This window comes from Cinclus cinclus, chromosome 2 (genome assembly GCF_963662255.1).
Source record: "Cinclus cinclus chromosome 2, bCinCin1.1, whole genome shotgun sequence".
NCBI classification, from domain to species: Eukaryota; Metazoa; Chordata; class Aves; order Passeriformes; family Cinclidae; genus Cinclus; species Cinclus cinclus.
Genome location: NC_085047.1, coordinates 43,414,339 through 43,432,298, shown reverse-complemented (window position 1 = coordinate 43,432,298; position 17,960 = coordinate 43,414,339). Strand labels below are relative to the sequence as shown.

The following is a 17,960-nucleotide window of genomic DNA, read 5'->3' as shown; positions in this document are numbered from 1 at the left end:
TCAAAGCAGAACAAAACAAAACTGACTAGTTCTGCACTTTGTGAGCTAGGGCGGTGTTTGCTTAGAAAGGGTGGCTCAGACTCTGAAAGCATCTTAGAAAGATGTCACAATTAGGTCTGTGGAGATAGTTTTATTAGAAACACAGACTTTTTTCTTCTGAGTTTCAGGTTGTTTGGAAGCTAGAATTACTGTGCTGTCAGAAGGGTACAATGAATTATTGTAAGAAAGACATGCCTTGCTTACAGCTGCACGCAGGGAGGTATTTACAGCCAGGAGCCAGTGAATAGCAACCTGAAAAATGGATGTACTAATCATGAAATTTATACCATTTTTCTGGATTCCCATTTTCAATGAGCATTTATAAAACAAGTAAATGTATTTCATATAAAGAGCTTAGAAAACTTCAGTCACACATTAGATTTTATTTTAAAAGTGAAGGCTTAGATTAGTGTGTGAGACAGATGGCTGTGGCTGGTTGCTTTGGTTTTGTATTTCCAGCGTTCACAGAGTGGCTTGGTGGAAATACTTTTCCCCCATTTGTTCTTCTTCAGTATCCAGGTTCAGGAGAAGATACCAGTTTTCTGTTTCTACTGCTTGCAGTGGAACTGGTGGTTGATGTGGCATTCAGCAGGATGGAGTGATGTTCAGTTTAAGATAAAGACACCAGAGTTTGGGAGTTTGCATGAAAACAAGTGTACAAATTCATGTAGATCCCCACACATCATGTGGGGAGGGAACACAGGTAGCTCTCCCACATGTGGAGGCTCAGAGGTGCATGTCTTGACTGGGAACTGAAAGCTGAAGTGATCTGCATGTTGCCTTGGAGCCTTCTGATCCTCAAAATGTCCACATACTGAAGTTGGCAATGCATGGAAGAATGGTTGTCTGCAGCTCTTTGATGCAAACTGACCCAAATTACTGTATCAGAAACAGCTGGGCAGTGCAAATGCATGGTGCAACTGAGAAGACATTATGGCTTTTAGAGCGCTGGGTCTTGACACAGTTCCTGGAATCCTTGGAGCCATGGATTTACAGCAGCAGAGGTTTTTCCTCAGTACAAGTAAACTTTAGGAACAACTGAATATTTGCTGAGGCAAAAGTTGTGGAATTTCAGTTAAATAAAGGCTTAGCTATTTATCTTGAAATTACTGAGTAAGATGGTTGATGGGACAGGATCTGGCCTCAGTTACATCGGTATAAGCATAGAGTAGTTGTTTGAGTAAATGGACCATAGGCAGCAGATGGTTAACACCATATAAATAAAATCAAAACATGACCTTACACACGTTCCTGGGAAGAAATACTTGAGCACAGTAAAGAAATTTAAATTCATCCATGCTCACTTTCCTGCAGCCTTTCATTGCTGCTTTTGTTTAGTGGGCATTGTTCCCCAGAGCACAAAATTTGAGAAGCAGGACTGTTTACCTTTTTATTTCAGTCTTCCTTACTTAATTGTTCTCAAACTTGTACCTGTTATTAAAGTTTAATTTTGTTTTAAAAACAAAGTGGTGAAAATGGCATTATATAATCAATACAGATGTAAAAATAATTGTACATTCCTTGTAAAATAAAGAGTCTGTATACTTGAGCTCTGTTGTTCTTACTGTTTAATAGGTGTCTGAATTAAGAGAAAATATACTGTACCTCCTATTTAATAATAACTGCTCCTAGACCCAACTTTTTATAGACTTGAAATGCAAATAACTGCTCTGTGTTATAAACTGTTGTGTTTTTTGCCTTCCTGTAACTGGAACAACATACTAATTTCTACAAGTTGTGACTACTAACAGAGAGCAATCACCTCACAGACTTGTACCGAAAAGAAGAGACCATCAGCGTGGCAGGGAACGGCTGCATCCACAGTCCTCGCTTCCCCAGCAGCTACCCCAGGAACCTCCTGCTGACGTGGCGGCTCCACTCCCCAGAGAGCACCAGGATCCAGCTGGCTTTTGATAATCAGTTTGGGCTGGAGGAACCCGAAAATGAGATCTGCAGGTGAGTGGGAAGCAGATGTTTGCAAAGGGTTCCTTAAGATCACCTTCAAGTTCACTGGCATGAGACTGCAAAGCAAAACCAGGGCATCTCTGGCCAGGTCTAGGATGTCCTTGCAAAAGGAGAACAGACCTTTAAGGGGCCCTCCCAGCTGAAATTGATCTTTGAGTTCATAAATAAACTGAGCTGTCCTGGACCTGAAGCAGTTTTGTCAGGTTTTAGTCCTTCTATAACGTTTTAAGCACAAGGTACTTGTATGCTCAGATCCAGCTACAGTAGCATATCCTACTTTATCCAACAATCCTACTTTAATAGGATTTTGTCCTCTGTCGTGTTTCAGCCAGGTAAGAAACATCTTTTTCAGTAGGTGCAGGACTTTAGGAGGCTTGAGTGAGTAGGTAAGTGTTTATTTTGGGGTGTGAGGGGCAGATAAAAATGCTTTGAAAAGTATACTTGTGTTCAAATTACTTGCTTATCATTAGTTTTACTCTTTACTGGTAGAAGTCTATTTAAAGCTTAAATATAGGTCCACAATCATGAACATGCCGATGCATGTTGATGTATGTATCTATAAATCTGTCAAAGCCTACCCTACTATATCCCAGTTGCTTTGGGTCCCCTTTTAAGAAAAAGTGACCGTAAGCTCAGATGATCTGGCTGATTAACCTAGGTGGATAAACTGTTCTGCATTACTAGAGTACAGAGGTGAATCTTGCTGGCGTTCACTAAAACAGTATAAATGCATGTTTTTATATTTCTTTTATTGAGCTCTCTTTTTCTGTGGGAGAAGAGAGGCTCAGGGTTCCCATGCCCTCCAAAAGGCAGGTTGCTGTGATGCTACTTACTTAAAATGCTCAAGTCTCAGCCTCCAACTCTGCCTGATCATGTTGTTACTTATACCTTATCTATGCAGAGAACTTGGTTGTTAGTGTTTCTGCACACCCAGCCTCTTCTTATCTTATCTTTGTCAATTAATTTGTGTTTGTAGGGTTTGGCATCTCTGCAGGCATTTTACAGGGTGGATTTTTTTTCCTTATTTTTCTTTGTTAAATTTTCTGCATTACTGATAGAGGCAACCATTCCTGCAGGTTTGTTTTCCATGTAGTAATAAAAGTATGCAGCCTAAAATTGGCTCTCCTTCCCTGCTCCTTGGCAGGTCTGCTCTGGTGATGTTGGTCCAAGATCAGCAGCAGAGTCACTAACAACAGTAACCTCCCAGTACCCCAAGGCTTTCCCACATTCAGAGCCTAATGCAGGCAGAAGCATCCTGTTAATATTTACATAGTGGATAAACTGTGGCTGACCTGAAAGCATTGCAACTTTGAAACAGAAGGCTGATTTACTGTGGAAAAAAAAGATGAAGTATTCTCTGTCAAAAGCCATTAAAGGTGGTGGCACAGTGAGGGAAAGTCAAGCTGTTACTGGCACTGTGTGCTTGGAGAGCATCTTGGAAGACAGTCTGCTTGCTTCTTCCATGACTGCAGAGAAAAGCAAAGACGTTCCATCATCCATAATGTCTGTAGAAGCTGGAGAAATATCACATCCCTTTTTGCAGTAAAGCTTTCCCTAGAGTTTCTGGAAGACCTTTATTTAGATAGTATTACTTCTAGAGTGAGGGATGTTTTGGTCAGACAGCTTGTGATGGCTTTAAGTCTGTTAAGTACTGTGTGCAGTTGGATTTTTGTTAATGCTCAATATATTTTTCAAAACTAGATCCTTTCTGCAGCTTCAGTCCCTGACAGTCCCTGCAGTGCTGCTTTAGAGAGACAGCCAGGACTCTTTTAATTGAAATGAATGCTGAGAGCTGAGCATATGCATATGAAGGCTGGGCATACTGGACAAGTAACTCAGGACCTCTGCACCTTACCTTGCTTTTGTATTTGCTTTTGACCTTAATCTTTTTTTCTCCAGAAACTTCCTAGTGTTTTCTTTCAATTTTTCATTAATGCTAATTATTGTAATTTGCATACTATTAAGACTGAACCGATTGAAATTCATTCAGGCTGAGGAATAAAAAGGTATATTTTAGCAGGGCTATATTTCTGCTGATCTTCTGAAGGAGAGGAAATATTCAAGGTCTTACAGAATGATCAAAAAGTACTGTTACCATTTCCACAGGCACTTGATAAGAGTTGATTCTGAAAAGCAATTAAATTACCCAGCCTCTGATGCTCCTTGGATGCACAGAAGTAACTGAGAATACACCTACTTCCCTGATCATTGCAGCAAAGCCTCTGCCGTTGAAAGCACATACAATCCTTGAAAGTCCATGGATTTTCCCTGATTTGGCTACTTAGTCTGGCTTCTGGCTTCCAAAAGTGGGGAGGCTAGTCAGGACAACTTTCACCAAAGCTTATGAGGTTATCTCTTGCTGAGCACCACAACCCCTTGTGTTGCAATAGGCATTCACAGTTCTGTGCTGCCCGGCGGGCGGGGGTGGATGCTTGGGAGCACTGCTGGGTACCACATCCATCACCACCAGGGAGTGGGAGCTGGGGATGGTGGAGAGAGATTGAGACAAGTTCACCTCTGCCTGGAACTAAATATTGGTGTGTTACAAAAAAAGAATATTTCAGCAGTGTTTGGGCAGATTTAAGTGGTCATGCTGGATCTGTTATTTGCTGTTCTTGTGCAGTTTGGGGTTGGTGAATATAAAAGCAGATCTGATATTCTCAAACCTCATAGTACTTGTGGTTTCTTTCTCATGGGCTCTCGGCAGAAAAAAAGAAAAGCATGTCTGTTATTTACAGAGGTATTCAGCTCCCACAACTGGGCAAGGAGGAGGGTGCTTGGCTCACAGACCTGGGGGTAGGGAGCAGTGCACTGCTAGCAAGAATCACTTAACAGTTCTGAACTCCCTCTTTGGAGGGAGCAGATGCTTTGATAATAGAAAACATTCTTGGTAAAGACTTCCAGAGTTTTAAGGCTTAACTGTACTGTGAAGATGGCACTGAAGCTGCCCCTCTTGTCATCACCTCTGCCTTGCTGGCAGCAATGTGTGGGGCCTAATTCTGGCTCAAAGATATTGAGAGATGTTATGTCATAGATTTAGTAAAAACAGAACTTTATTCTCTGTCCCCATTATTCTCCAGCTCAATAACTGTACTCATTTTTTATTTATTTGTATGGTCATTTATACCCAAGCAGGCAAATGCACAGGCTGGAGCAGTGAGTGCTACCACTGTGTTCCTTCATCCCTAGGGTTCAGTGCCTTCTGCTCCTGGCAGAGCCCTCTTTGGGCTCAGGGACCTCTGTTGTGGCACAGGTGCCTGGCCAAGATGTGACTTTTCACAGAGCACTGCAGCACACAGAGCAGCAGCATGCTTTTCCGCTTGAAAGCTAGACATAAATCTTTCCAAACAAGCTACAGGAGCAATGTGCCACCTACAAGGGAAGTCCTGAAAAGCACCTCTCAGTAACATGCACTGCCCTGTGTCCTTCCAGGATCTCCCTTTGCTCCTGGCACAGTGGCTGCCCCTTTCTAGCCCTCTGTCTGGCACAGCAGGCAGGCACCTGGTGGCTGCTGCTGCTGCTGCAGGGAGTTGGGCGACCCCCAGAAAGTGCGCAACTGCTTGCAGCTGCTCAGGTTGGGCAGCCTGCCTTAAATAATATTTTAGCAGGTCTCTAAATTATTTACCCACCACATGAAATGCAATGCATATGCTTGCTGTATACTAAGTACATGCAAGTGCCTCTTATTGCTACTTTAGCATGGTAGCAAATACTGTCATGTTCCAGGAGCACAGAAATCAGTCATTTGAGCACTCAGGCAGTAGCCTGAAGCTTAGTGTATTTTGTGGCACACAAACTTGTCCACCATTTGTAATACTTAGTCTGATGTTTTGGGAGCAGAGAACAGGGAACAGTTGTCTTTGTGTGTCCAGCTGTGCTCCTGTCAATTTGCAGGCACTCTCTCTAACCAGAGTCAGCAAAAACTGATTCTTCATACTCTTTTTCAGGTATGACTTTGTGGAAGTTGAAGATGTATCAGAGACCAGCACAGTTATTCGAGGACGGTGGTGTGGACACAAGGAAGTACCTCCAAGAATAACCTCAAGAACAAATCACATAAAGATAACCTTCAAATCCGATGACTACTTTGTGGCTAAACCTGGATTCAAGATATGTTACTCTCTTGTGGTAAGTCTCTTAGGGATAATAGGGTTAAGAGACAGCTTGCACTGTAAAAGCATCAGTTCTTGAAGATTGGATGGTGCAGCTAACCATGGGATCAAAACACTAAATGACTGAAAGTAATTTTATTCCAGCAACTGCATTAATGCAGATCAAAGTATTTTTGACATCGTGTCATTAAATATAAAAGAAAGTCCAGTTCAGTTCAAGATTTACTCTAATAGCATAACGTGTTTCAGAAGCACTAACACTTTCTATACTAAAGTTGCACTGCCACTACTTTTGAGAGATGCTGCAGAAATAGCAAAGAAATGGCTTCTCTGTGAACCCCTCTTTCATGTTCATTCGAGGTCAAATAATACCTTGAGGGGTTATGGCTGTGATTCTCAGATAAAGAGTAGTTTATTCTGTATGCAATAAAAGTCTGCATGCAAGACAGTGTGCTAGGGCTCAGACTGTGTTTTTAATCAGATATCAGCATACCTCTGTATATGCAGAAGCATTGGTAGTGTATCATGTACTGTTTCAGTGGCATGAAAACCTCCTCTTTTTTTTATTTTTATTTTCATTTTGTTTTAAAGGAGCAGGAATGCTCAGTACTCATATAGAATTTGATACAAATATGTATTCTTTTGTATTTCTCTGATTAATATTATAATGCTTTTGGTGCAGTGTAGCTCGAAAGAGGCAGATTTTGCAAACACTCAGGAAATGGTAAGCAACAATTTATTATACTGTCATCATTATATTTTCCTATCCATCATACTTCTTATTCCCTTTTTATTCAATCCACTGTTCTTTAACGCAAATAAGAAGGCCTGGAATAGCAATAATGTTGTAACAGGAAAGATTAATTGTTTGAGTCATTTCACTTCCACCTCTTGGCTTTGCATGCATGTATGCCTGTGTATGCTAAAAAGAGTCCATAAACAGCACATTGTTAAGACAGGGCAAAGCTATAAAGATTTTGCTCCCTTGCCTGTGAATTGTTAGGCTTCTAGTGGAGAAAGGCATTAAACTGTAAGTACATTTCTGAGCTCTAATTTGAAGATAATCTACTAAAACTCAAATTCAGGCAGAACAGTCTGTGAAAGACCACTGGGCATAAAAATGAGAGTGAAGCAGCATCCTTTCTTTATACTGTTCATATTTCAGCACAGCCTTAGAAACTGCTGCATTTAGCAAGTTCTATGCCAGAGAATATGCAAATAGTCTGACAGTATTAGGCTTTCCAGAAATGAATGTTACCATTAATAAGACACGGGACTTTCTGCACTAGAAAGCTTAGAAAAGTCTATTGTATTTATCTTGTTTCAAAACTGTGAGTAAACAGAGAATTTGCAATCTCACAAATCTATTTACAAGAATAATCTCTAAGTGCACCTTCTGAATTAAATACTACTTTATTTCAGAGAGGAGCCCTGTACAGGTGATAGGTGGTATTTGTGAGGTGGGGAGTGATTTGTACTTAGCTGCTCTTCAGATTCTGAACTGTCCAACCACAAACTGCAGGATTAATACTGAGCAGAGTCAGCCCTTACTCCACAGTCACCTAGAGCACAGTTCATAGATATCCTGAGCACTGCTGACCCCTGAAGGTTGGACTTGCTGTGTGTTTCTGGTCGGTAAACCAGGGAGCATTAATGAAGCACACAAAAACATATGGTATTTTGTATGAGATGAAATTAAGGACCTTTTTTCCTTCCCTTTCTAACCTTCTCCAACAAAGGGCTATTTGTGGGCCCTTTCTTGGAACATGGTGCACAAGACATGTGCAAATCTCTTAATTCCCTTACTTTTTCTTATGTTCGGTGTTTGGATCTGCATGGTAGTTGTTTATTTGTACACCAGGCACTGATAATTTTCCAGAGAAAATAAAGCAAGTGATTTGGAATTTATTGATCAGCTCCATCTTCTGTGCATCATCCCAGAATGACTGGGTGAATTTCTCGCAGTTACTCATTCAGCCAAACTGCCTTGCAGCTTGACTCTTTGACCTCTCATTTATAAATCTTCAAGGCAGTCAGTGAAGTTCACTACATTTGGTGCAGATCGAGCTTTTACTTAGATCAGCACTCTGCATGAGGCACAAATAAGGCACCACAGAACTTAGCAGAAGCATCCTTCACTATCTTTGTAGACTTCTGCTTTCCTATTAACGTCACATTCCGGTACCATTTAGAGAAACAAAAGGGGATTATTTTCCTAGAAGATATAAATTAGACTTGTATCACATTTGCCCTATTGAAACAAGGTATAGAGTAAACATGCCCTGTAGGATGAAGGGGCTTGATGGGATTGGAACTCAGACTCATTCTGGAAAATTAGACCAAAAAGCTACAAGGATGGTCTTTAACAATATAAGGTTGAAAACTATATGGGTATGTGTGACTGTTTAACTGTCCCAATATAAGATAAGAGACAAGGCACAAGGGAGAAAAATCTCTGAAATAAAGTCTGACCATCTAGTTACAGTATTTAGCAAACTTTGCTTGCCAAGGCTGTGTCTCTCCACCTTCTTCCTCCTCCTCTTCCCTCATCCTCTGTGTCTTGGCACCTCTGCCTCTGCTCTCCTCTCTGTGGGTCTGAGGGAACTCAGAAGGCTGGAGAGGGAGCAGTGATGGTGGTCTTGAAAGCACAGGAAAAGTCCAGCATGCTTCTGCCTGTCCCAGATCTGCTCCTCTCTCACAAAGTTATAGCACTCCCTGGAGTCGGAGCTCCAGGGTGGACCCGGCTCCAAGAGTTTGTCAGTGAGTTGAGTGTGTCCCACTTCCCACTGCTGATCTCAAGTTGCCAAGGAGTCAAAAGTGTCCTGAGCTCTCTGGAAAAAGTCCCTCCTCTGTGCTGGTTTCAGCAGGATGTAGGTGTGCACAGCTGTGAGCGTCTACACTCCACACTTCATATTCAAAGCCCCCAGTTGTAGCTGTGAAGTTTGTTGGCTTAGTCTGGGTATCCAATAGAGAATTGTTTCCCTTGAACCTCTTTAAAAATTGTCTTTTTCTTGAAGCTTCACAGATCTAGAGTAAAAAATGGTCTGGTACAAGACGTAGACAGCTGTTAGGCATGAGCCTCATTTGATTGCAAATTTGTTTGAAATTCCTTCCTACCATTATCACTTAAAGCCATTATTTATCAGCATTTTTAATGCTTTTTCTTGATTGAGTTGCCTTAGAAATATTAAATTGTATTACAGACGGCACTGAGGTATTCTAGGGTGGCGTTTTGTTTGTTTGTTTGTTGTTGCATTTTTTGTTTGGTTTTGGTTGGTTGGTTGGTTGGTTTTGTTACATTATTTTTTAGTCTAAGGAAATAATAATTCACAACAAACAGTGTAGAAATCCATGAAGCAGAAGAAGATAAATTTATATAATCCCCTTCTTCCTTCTGAAGTTCTTTCAATGTCATAATTCTGGAAAGGAATGTTAACAAGATTGGATCCCATGTTTTACAACTTAATTTGCATGGACATTTAGTGAAATAGTCTAGGAACTCAGTGAGGATCATGTTTCAACAATAAAGGTGAATGTTTGGAATTAAAATTCCCAACTCTGCATCTAATTTCCTTTTAATGAGACAGCTAGAAAATGCTGAATTCCATTTGATAATTACAAACATTATTTTAAGTTTACTGTAGAAGGCACATAGTTGCTGTACATTTATGACAATAAATTCCTATTGCCTTACTAATTATTTTGTTAATCCTAAATGAAATCCTTACTTTGGAATTTTGACTAAAATCATCATTGGAAACAAGGGCTTCCCAAAAACTAGAAACATGTATATGTACTTGTATAAATATGCATGTATATAAAGATGTAAGGTTACATATACATCCTTTTACATACACATATACGTGTGGACATGTGGTATTAAAGAGGAGAACATAAGAGCATTTGTCCCAAGATGAGCTTGTGCATCAAAATACATATCAGTGTGTTAAATCCTAAGTAATTTTGGCTTGTTTAAAAATGAAGTTTTTTTGGATGAGGGAGCCATAAAGAATTTAATGGAATGGAGGAAGGAGGAACTTTGAGTTTGGATACGTATTTGGAGTTTCACAGGGAATAGCTTGCTGCTAACCACCGTGTATATAGGTCACCACTCCTGTGATCAAAAAGGGGTAAGACACCACAATAACATTCAAATACTTTCTCATGCTAAGAATATTGACCAATCAAAGTTTGCTCAAATTCTAGGCTTAAACTGTTTAATACTTGCCTGTTAAGTTCAGAAGAAAACAAACAAAACTGGAAGACCAATCAGAAAATGAAAATGGGAAAAATAAGAACCTGATTCTGATACTTACCCTCACTACTATCACTCTGAATTAGGTGACTGGTTCCCTGTATTTTACTACACTTGTCTGCACAAGTAGTGCAGCAGCAGGCTTAAGGGTTTTTTAAAATAAGTCAGTAAATAAATGCCCTTAAGAGTTAGCACAATCACAAAAAGACTCACCAGTGGGACTACAGATCCATAAAGATCATAAGGAATGATTAATTCTAAGCTGAAGCTAGTCTGGAAGCTGCATGAGTTTGCTGCTGTACTTCTGGTTTAGCTTGTCACTTCTTTCACAGAATGGATAGATAATTCATTTCTGTATCCAGGACAAAACATTCTGCCTGAAACTCCATGTAATATATCTCATGTGACAACAGGAGTGATAATGGCACATCTATACCTTTCCTGCTATTAGGTAATTCACAGAAGGAATCACAGTCAATTGCCGGGAGTACAAAAGGAAAGAATAGGGTGGAGTGGCATGTCTTGGTTAATGAAGTGGTTGAACATGAAATAGATTTCACAATGAAGAAAGAAGAGCTTAATCGTGGATCTTTTATCAATTCTTCTACTTCTTTCTCTGATTTCAGCTTTGATTGCCTGTCTATGCTAGACAGCAAAGACTTTTTATGAATACAACCCATGTGCAAAACATGTAACAATCTATATGATGACATTTATATTTTCTTAAGTTCTGACAGAAAACTATTTTCTGTGTTTTGCTCAAGGCATACCGTCCTCATAAAATTATCTGCCAGGGGCTCATCTTTTAGGAGAGAAGTAATTAAGTCCTAGGTTATAATTAGATAAGACTTGCTCAAAATCTTTAACATTACTTCTCCAAATTCATATAAGCAGGAAATTTAAGAGATTATCTCTGCACTTTTTTTTTTTTTTTTTTTTTTTTTTTTTTTTTTTTTTTTGCTCTGGAAGATGTTAAAAATTTTAAGCTGCAACATAAGATGGCAGCATCTTAAAAAGATACATTGCTTCTCGGTGCATCTTGAGACATGAAGTATCTCAGAGTAATTTTTTATGGGGAGGAGGAATGCTTTCCATTTAAAAGGGTTCCTGAGAATCCCATAATCCTCAATCTGGTGCTTAATTCACAGGACCTTACCTGTCATTCTGCAAAATTTGATTAAGAAAGAAAGGTGGCATGGTAGAAAAGCAAAGCAGTGTGGTAGGCAGGCACATTCTGGTTCTCCAAGCACTCAGAGCAGAACAAAAGATAGTGAAGGATACAAAAAAAAAAAAAAAAAAAAAAAAAAAAGCAAGAAGTGGGAGTCAGATTGCTTGGCAATAAGGAAAGGGTATTCATGGATTCAGAAGGCATGTCTGGATGATCAGTTTCACAGGCAGCATTGGCTGCTCCAGGAACAGCCAAAGTTTCTAATAAAAAGATTCATTCTGACATTTGTACCAGCCAAGAGCTTTTTCTGCCTTCAGCATCCTGTCACACCTTCCAAAACCCTAAACCTTTACTTACTCCTAAGTCTTGTCCAGCCAATCTTTTTTCCTCCAGGGTGAGAAAACTTGCAGGTTTTCAAGTCTGAGATGGACTGGCTGAATACAGTGTATGAGTCACAGGTATCCTGGGGGCTGCAGCCAGAGCAGCCAAACCTGACACGACCCAGCATTTCACAGTCAGTTGTCCCAGACTCCGTTGTTCCCCAGTGTTCCCTAGACTGTGGTCCTAACGTTGTCCCTCTCTTGGCAGGTCTTCTGAAGGTCTGATGCCCCTTCCATTTTTACTCTTGTCTCAGACACTAAGATTGGTCCCAGTCCTTCTGCTTTATGACTCTGAATTTTAAACTTCATTAGGAGTCTCCCTGTTTTGTGTCTTAATTTTTAAAGCCATTCAAATTCAGAGATTTCAGGGAGAGGAGGAAATCGCCTACCAGCTTGGTATTGGAGGACACTCAAAGTATTAGGGGGAAGGACTGATACAGGATCATCCAGGAATGGCAATGAAATAGTGGCAGCAGCAAAGACAAAGGAGGACAGTTAAGAATAGTCCAAGTTCAGAAATAAAGGTTTTTGTGGGTAAGGCAAACACACTTAGTAGAAGAGTAAAGTCCACAGAGAGAGAGAAGGCAGCAGAAATACCAAAATGCCATGCTAGGAGAGGTAGGTGAAGCCCCAGACAAGCAAATATTCTTGAAAGAAAAAGGAAATATTACAAAACCAAGGTACAGAGAGGCTGTGATTCTGTCTAACTTCATGAAGTATCTTTGTGAGCACACAATGAAAGAAGGAGCCTTCCCTCTTCACTAGGAAGATGTCCACATGTCACTTGTTCATTACAGTCAGATGAATGCAGTTTCACTTGGACTCAAAAGGATGAATGGCAATAAGGAAACACTTTTAACAAGGTAATGAAGGGAAGGAAGAGCCATGGTGGCATGGTTTGGAAGGAATAAATAGGAAAATTAATGGGAGGTTTTAAAGAGGAGGTGGACTTGAAATAAGAAAGACTGTGTCCAGGAATGGAGGGAGGGCAGGTATGGATCAGGTAGAAAGCAAGACAAAAGTAAGATTGTTTCACTAGATTGGCCTCTTTTGGCAAAACCTCTGACTGTAAAGTTCAGGAGTGGGTTTGAATATATTTCAAAAATGAAGAGTCGACTGGGAACATGAATGAGGAGTTGAGTTATGGCCAGGGAAATGCAGTCCTTCTTGCCAGGAAGACAGCAGAACCAGAAGCAGTGGGACCATATAAACACACAGAAGCTCCCAGAAGCTGTCAGACTTCAACTGATAAAACAATTGTTTTAATCAGAAAAGAAAATAGACCTTAATGCCTGTGTTTTCTCAGCTGCAAGCATGTATACCTGGCAGTTTTGTTGTTTGAACAGCATGAGGGAGAACTGGCCATTTGCTTTCCTCTGTCCTTGATTTGTTGACAGCTCAGTTATGTGGCTTCTTTGCAGGATGTTGTCATTGATCTGTCTTAACAGAACAGCAGTAGTCCTGTTACTGTCCAATTCCTGCTGAAAATGCTACGTCTTAACCCCAGTCATGTGCTATACACTGGACGAGAACTCAACCAAACTCATGGTGGTAGCCAGGGATGAGGAAATGCAGCACTTGTGCCTTTAAAGGACCGTACAAACACAAACATGTTATTTTTAAATCCACTATACTGTCTCAAATAATTAATCCTAACAAGACTTGGAGGTATTGTTCATTTAGGACAGCTTTAGATTTTGAAGGATTGCATTTTCTGCAGTCAGGATTTACCTGTTTAAAGAATTCCTGAGGAAACTAGTGACCCAGAGGAAATTTCCACTTTTCAAAGGTTAGACGTACAAAAGACACCAGTAGGAAAAGATCACCATGTGGAGTACAAGACAGTTACTTACCTATGCCAGACAAAAATAATCAAGAGACTCAAAAGCCTCGTGCAGTATAAAGATGATTTCTTGCAAAACACAGCAGAAGCAAATTGGAAAATGCAAATTCCAAGAAGCACACATTCATATTAGCAATGAGATTGTAGCATGTAAGAATAGCAGAATAAGAGCCACAGGAATGTTGCAGTTGTTGGGAAGTGTGTAATGCTGAATAATGACTTCAGTATTTTAATTGAATGAAGGGAGCCATGGTATTATAGCAACTGGCCATGATCTTGCCACTGTATTTGACTAAGTGAGGGCATGTGTGAAGATTTGCAGTAAATTGTCTGCCCTGTTAGCTTTCATGCTGTTGTGGTTTAAGCCCAGCTGGAAATTAAGCACCACACAGCTGCTCACTCACCCCTCTCCTCTCTCCACCCTGCTACCCTAGTGGAATGGGGAGGAGGACCAAAATAAAACTTATATGTTGATATAGGAATGGTATAATAATTGAAAATAAAGTGAAATGCAGTAATAATGATGATAGCAGACAGGAAACAAATAGAGATGTTCTGTGGTGTAGCATATCCCTTTGGTTAGTTTGGGTCAGCTGTCCCAGCTCCCTCCCAGTTTCTTTTACATGCCTCCTCACTGGCAAAGCGTGAAACTAGGAGAGAAGAAAAGAGCTCCTGACTTAGGATAAACATGACTTAGCAAAAAACATAAATCTGTGTCAGATCAACACCATTTTCTTTCTGAATCTGCACTGTAACAGCTACTGAGAAGAAATTACTGTAGCTGAAACCAGGACATATGCTCATATTGCTTCCTGGTTCACAGCCACATTTTAGTCATAATGTATCTGTATACATAAAAAACTTCAATACAAAAGCTAATCTTTTTGCTCTTCTTCAAATGTCAGTTACAGTCAAGCAATCTCTGTTAAACAACAATGCAGAGTACATGAAAAGTAGACTTGCAGTGAGCCAGAGTTCATGATACTGGTGGCAAAAATGTTCTATTGGAAAAATAAGAAATTAAACCCATTCCCAAACTTGGCAAAATCTTATGCAGTTGTTTTAATTAGGGAAACAAATCAGTTATGCCTAGTAGTCTCTGAATCTTTAGAATTAATTTTGGTTAGAAAAGGAATGCAAGGTATTGTCTTATTAAAACTTCTCTGGGTAGATCAGTCAATTTTTAAAAATATTTAATACTTAAGACTTTTTTAGAGCTTGCCAGCATTAAAATGCATAATTATGTTTACCAGGTGTGCTGGACAGCTTTCTCATGGTATCTATAAAGCAATATTTTTAATTAACATCAAATATGTGTAGGTAGCAGAAAGGTGTGATGGATCCAACACCAAAAATCATAGTGCATGAAATGGAGGGGTATATTTTATATGCCATAATGAGCATAACCTGGGAGAGGACCAAGACCGCCCTGTTCCCTGACTTTGTTTCCCATGTCTGTGCAAACAAACTGAAGATACAAGGAGCTTGGACCTGGTGTTTTGACACTGTAGGAGAGACAGACCAGTCACAGCTTTAATTCAGTTTCTGCTAGAAGACACAGAAAGCCTCATAGCTAATTTGTCTGCCTGGAGTTAACTATTAAGAAGACACTAGAAGGAGAGATGGGAAATGCCGTAGCGAACTGAGCCTGCCAAAAACAGTGCTGCTGGTAGACTTGTGATCTTCTTTTGTCTCTGCACTGAAGAGGAGGGCTAAATCCAACCATTCTCCCCTGTTAACCCTAAACAGCACATCAGTATGCATGGACAGGCAGTGAGTTTACACTGGCAGACTTTTTTAACAGCACTCATTATTAACCTGTCGATCACATTAGCTGTTTGTTTGAAAAGCAGAACTGTTTTAGTCTGTTGACTTGAGGACATAATGCTATCTCTGTAAAGCCATATTCTGTCCTTTACTTCCACTTCAGCAACAGTTGAAGAATGTTGGCACAAGAAATGATTATAACATGAAGAACTAACTGGTTTGGTAAATCTGGAGGGTGTTTTCTAAAAATTTAATTAAAATGGCAGATTTGTTGGGAGAAGAGAGGTGCCATGCTTGATTCCATGAAAGGTTTAATTGGGCACATTCTATTGCAATGCTGAAAAGAGAACTCTCCTGGTTCTTCAGTGTGGCAACACTAATCTGACCTACTTCTGAGTCCACAAGGGAAGAGGACATGGCCTGTTCTTCCCAGGCCCTGTTCCTGTTGAGCAGACTCTGCTCTAGATTTTCTACAAAAAATGAAGGTGTACAGCCTAATGTAAGTGTACCAACAGTATTGGAGAAGAGTAGGAAGTCAGTCTGCTTCCTCTGGAAGTCTGTCAGAAGCAAATACTGAAAGTGGTATGGTGCACTGAAACATGCTAGACCTCCAGCTGCACTGAGGATCTTGTGAGAATCCATCACAGCAGGTGTTGGTTGCAAGTTGTCTTTTAAATCAAAACAAGGATTGTGTGTCTTCACAGCCTTGTGTAGAGAGGGGTTCCAAGGCACGACTTTATGTTCTGTACTCCTCCAGTACTGTTTATTTGACTGTGTGTCAGCACCTTGTGAAGCCTGGCAGCACAATCCTGCTCTTGTACTGTTCTAGCCAAGTTTGGGTTGCAGGGTCTGTTTCAACCTTAGCACTGCTCAATGTGTTTTTTGTCACTCTTGGCAAGCCAGGGAACACAATGCATTGTGTATAATGGGTGTTTAATTGCTTACATAATAAAAAATCTTTGCCTTGTTTGTTGCAGCAGCTGTAACTGCTGTAAACTACTTACATATCTGGATCAGATGATACTGGTTGTTTTAAGATTACTGAATCTTAGTTTAGGCATTGTTGTCGTTCCCCCCCTCCGCCCCCCCCAAGTAGTGTCTAAGGCAGACAAACCTAGAATTCTGATGTGAGGTCATTCAGTCAACTTTCCTTCAGGACAAGAATTTTCTGTATTGCAAAGTCATTGCTTGATCATCTAGTATAATTTTTTAATATGACAACCACATACAGAACGCTTAACCATGGACTAATAAATCACTGTTGCAAAGACATTTTTTCTTTCATAATAACTTTTAATTTTCTTTTTATTTTTAATGCCATACCATTGCCTGCAATTATATTCCTTCTTGATTTATGATAAAGAAGTCTGTTCTTTTTGTTGTGGGTATATATCTCCCTTAGATATTTGCAGTGTGCTTTCACACTTCTTTGCTTTTTGCTTAGTCAAGCAATGATGTCCACATTTAGCTTTTAATCTTATCCAAAAAATCTTATCGAAATCATGCTATTTAATCCCCTCAGAGTTTTTGACATTCATATCAGAACTGCCCCAGATTTTCCTAACTTTTTACTGTTTCTCTATGGTAGTGAACAGAACCGAGTCTCGTGGTTCAGGCATTACCAGGGCTGTGTTATGGGTGGTGGTGTTGTCAAAAATTATTTTGGCATCAGCGTCACCTGCCAGGTTACCCTGCTTAGGCAGGTCTGCATGACAATTGCCAGCCTGTCTGCCCTAACACTGTGTCCTTTAATGGGTTTTCTTTTGTCAGCTCAGTCCATCTTTGGGCTCCCAGGTTTCCTAGGCTACTTCTTCCATTCAGCATGTCTAAAATCTAAAAACACATTAGGTTGCATCTTTCCACAGCAAACTTTCCTCGTGTTGGGTTATGATACCATTAGTGATTTTTGCATGTCCTCAGTGAAGATGGTTGTGCCTCCTGCAGTTCCACTTTCCATGGGTTTGGATGCAGAATCATGACCTCAGGGAGGGTGCTGGCTTCCAGGCCAGGCTCCACCTTATCACATCCTGAGACCTTCCCACCTCAAAGACAGGCACATCAATTGCAAAATGCCATGAAATTAACTTCTGAAAGACAGTACAGAAGCAGCTGGTGGTGTTCCAGCTTCCAGTCTGGGACACTGCCAGCAGGGTGGGCTGCATGGCCAGACCAAGAGTGATGAACAAAGGGGTTTGTCTGCTGTGCTGTTTTATTTAGATGCTCACTTTTCCTGTGCCTGCCAGATTTACCTGGGCCGTCTCTACTGTAAGAAGCATGTCTACAAAATAGAGAACAACAATCCTGGATTCCAAACCAGGAAGCTCAAAGAACAAAAATCAGCTTCAGACCACCCTGAGCCACTGGTCTGGTGATTTGAGAAAGTTTGTTGCTATTCTCATCCCCCTCTTCCTTGTTAGGTGGCATGATGAGT

The 17,960-nt window shown here is 40.4% G+C and overlaps 1 protein-coding gene across 1 annotated transcript in view; it reads left to right on the top strand.

Moving 5' to 3' along the window:
• PDGFD (platelet derived growth factor D) overlaps positions 1-17,960 on the top strand; it is a 136,311-nt gene that overhangs the window by 79,076 nt on the left and 39,275 nt on the right. Inside the window, exons 2-3 of the mRNA XM_062514587.1 lie at positions 1,791-1,995; positions 5,952-6,132. Of these exons, the coding sequence (XP_062370571.1) occupies positions 1,791-1,995; positions 5,952-6,132 (386 nt within the window). The remainder of the gene's footprint in view (positions 1-1,790; positions 1,996-5,951; positions 6,133-17,960) is intronic.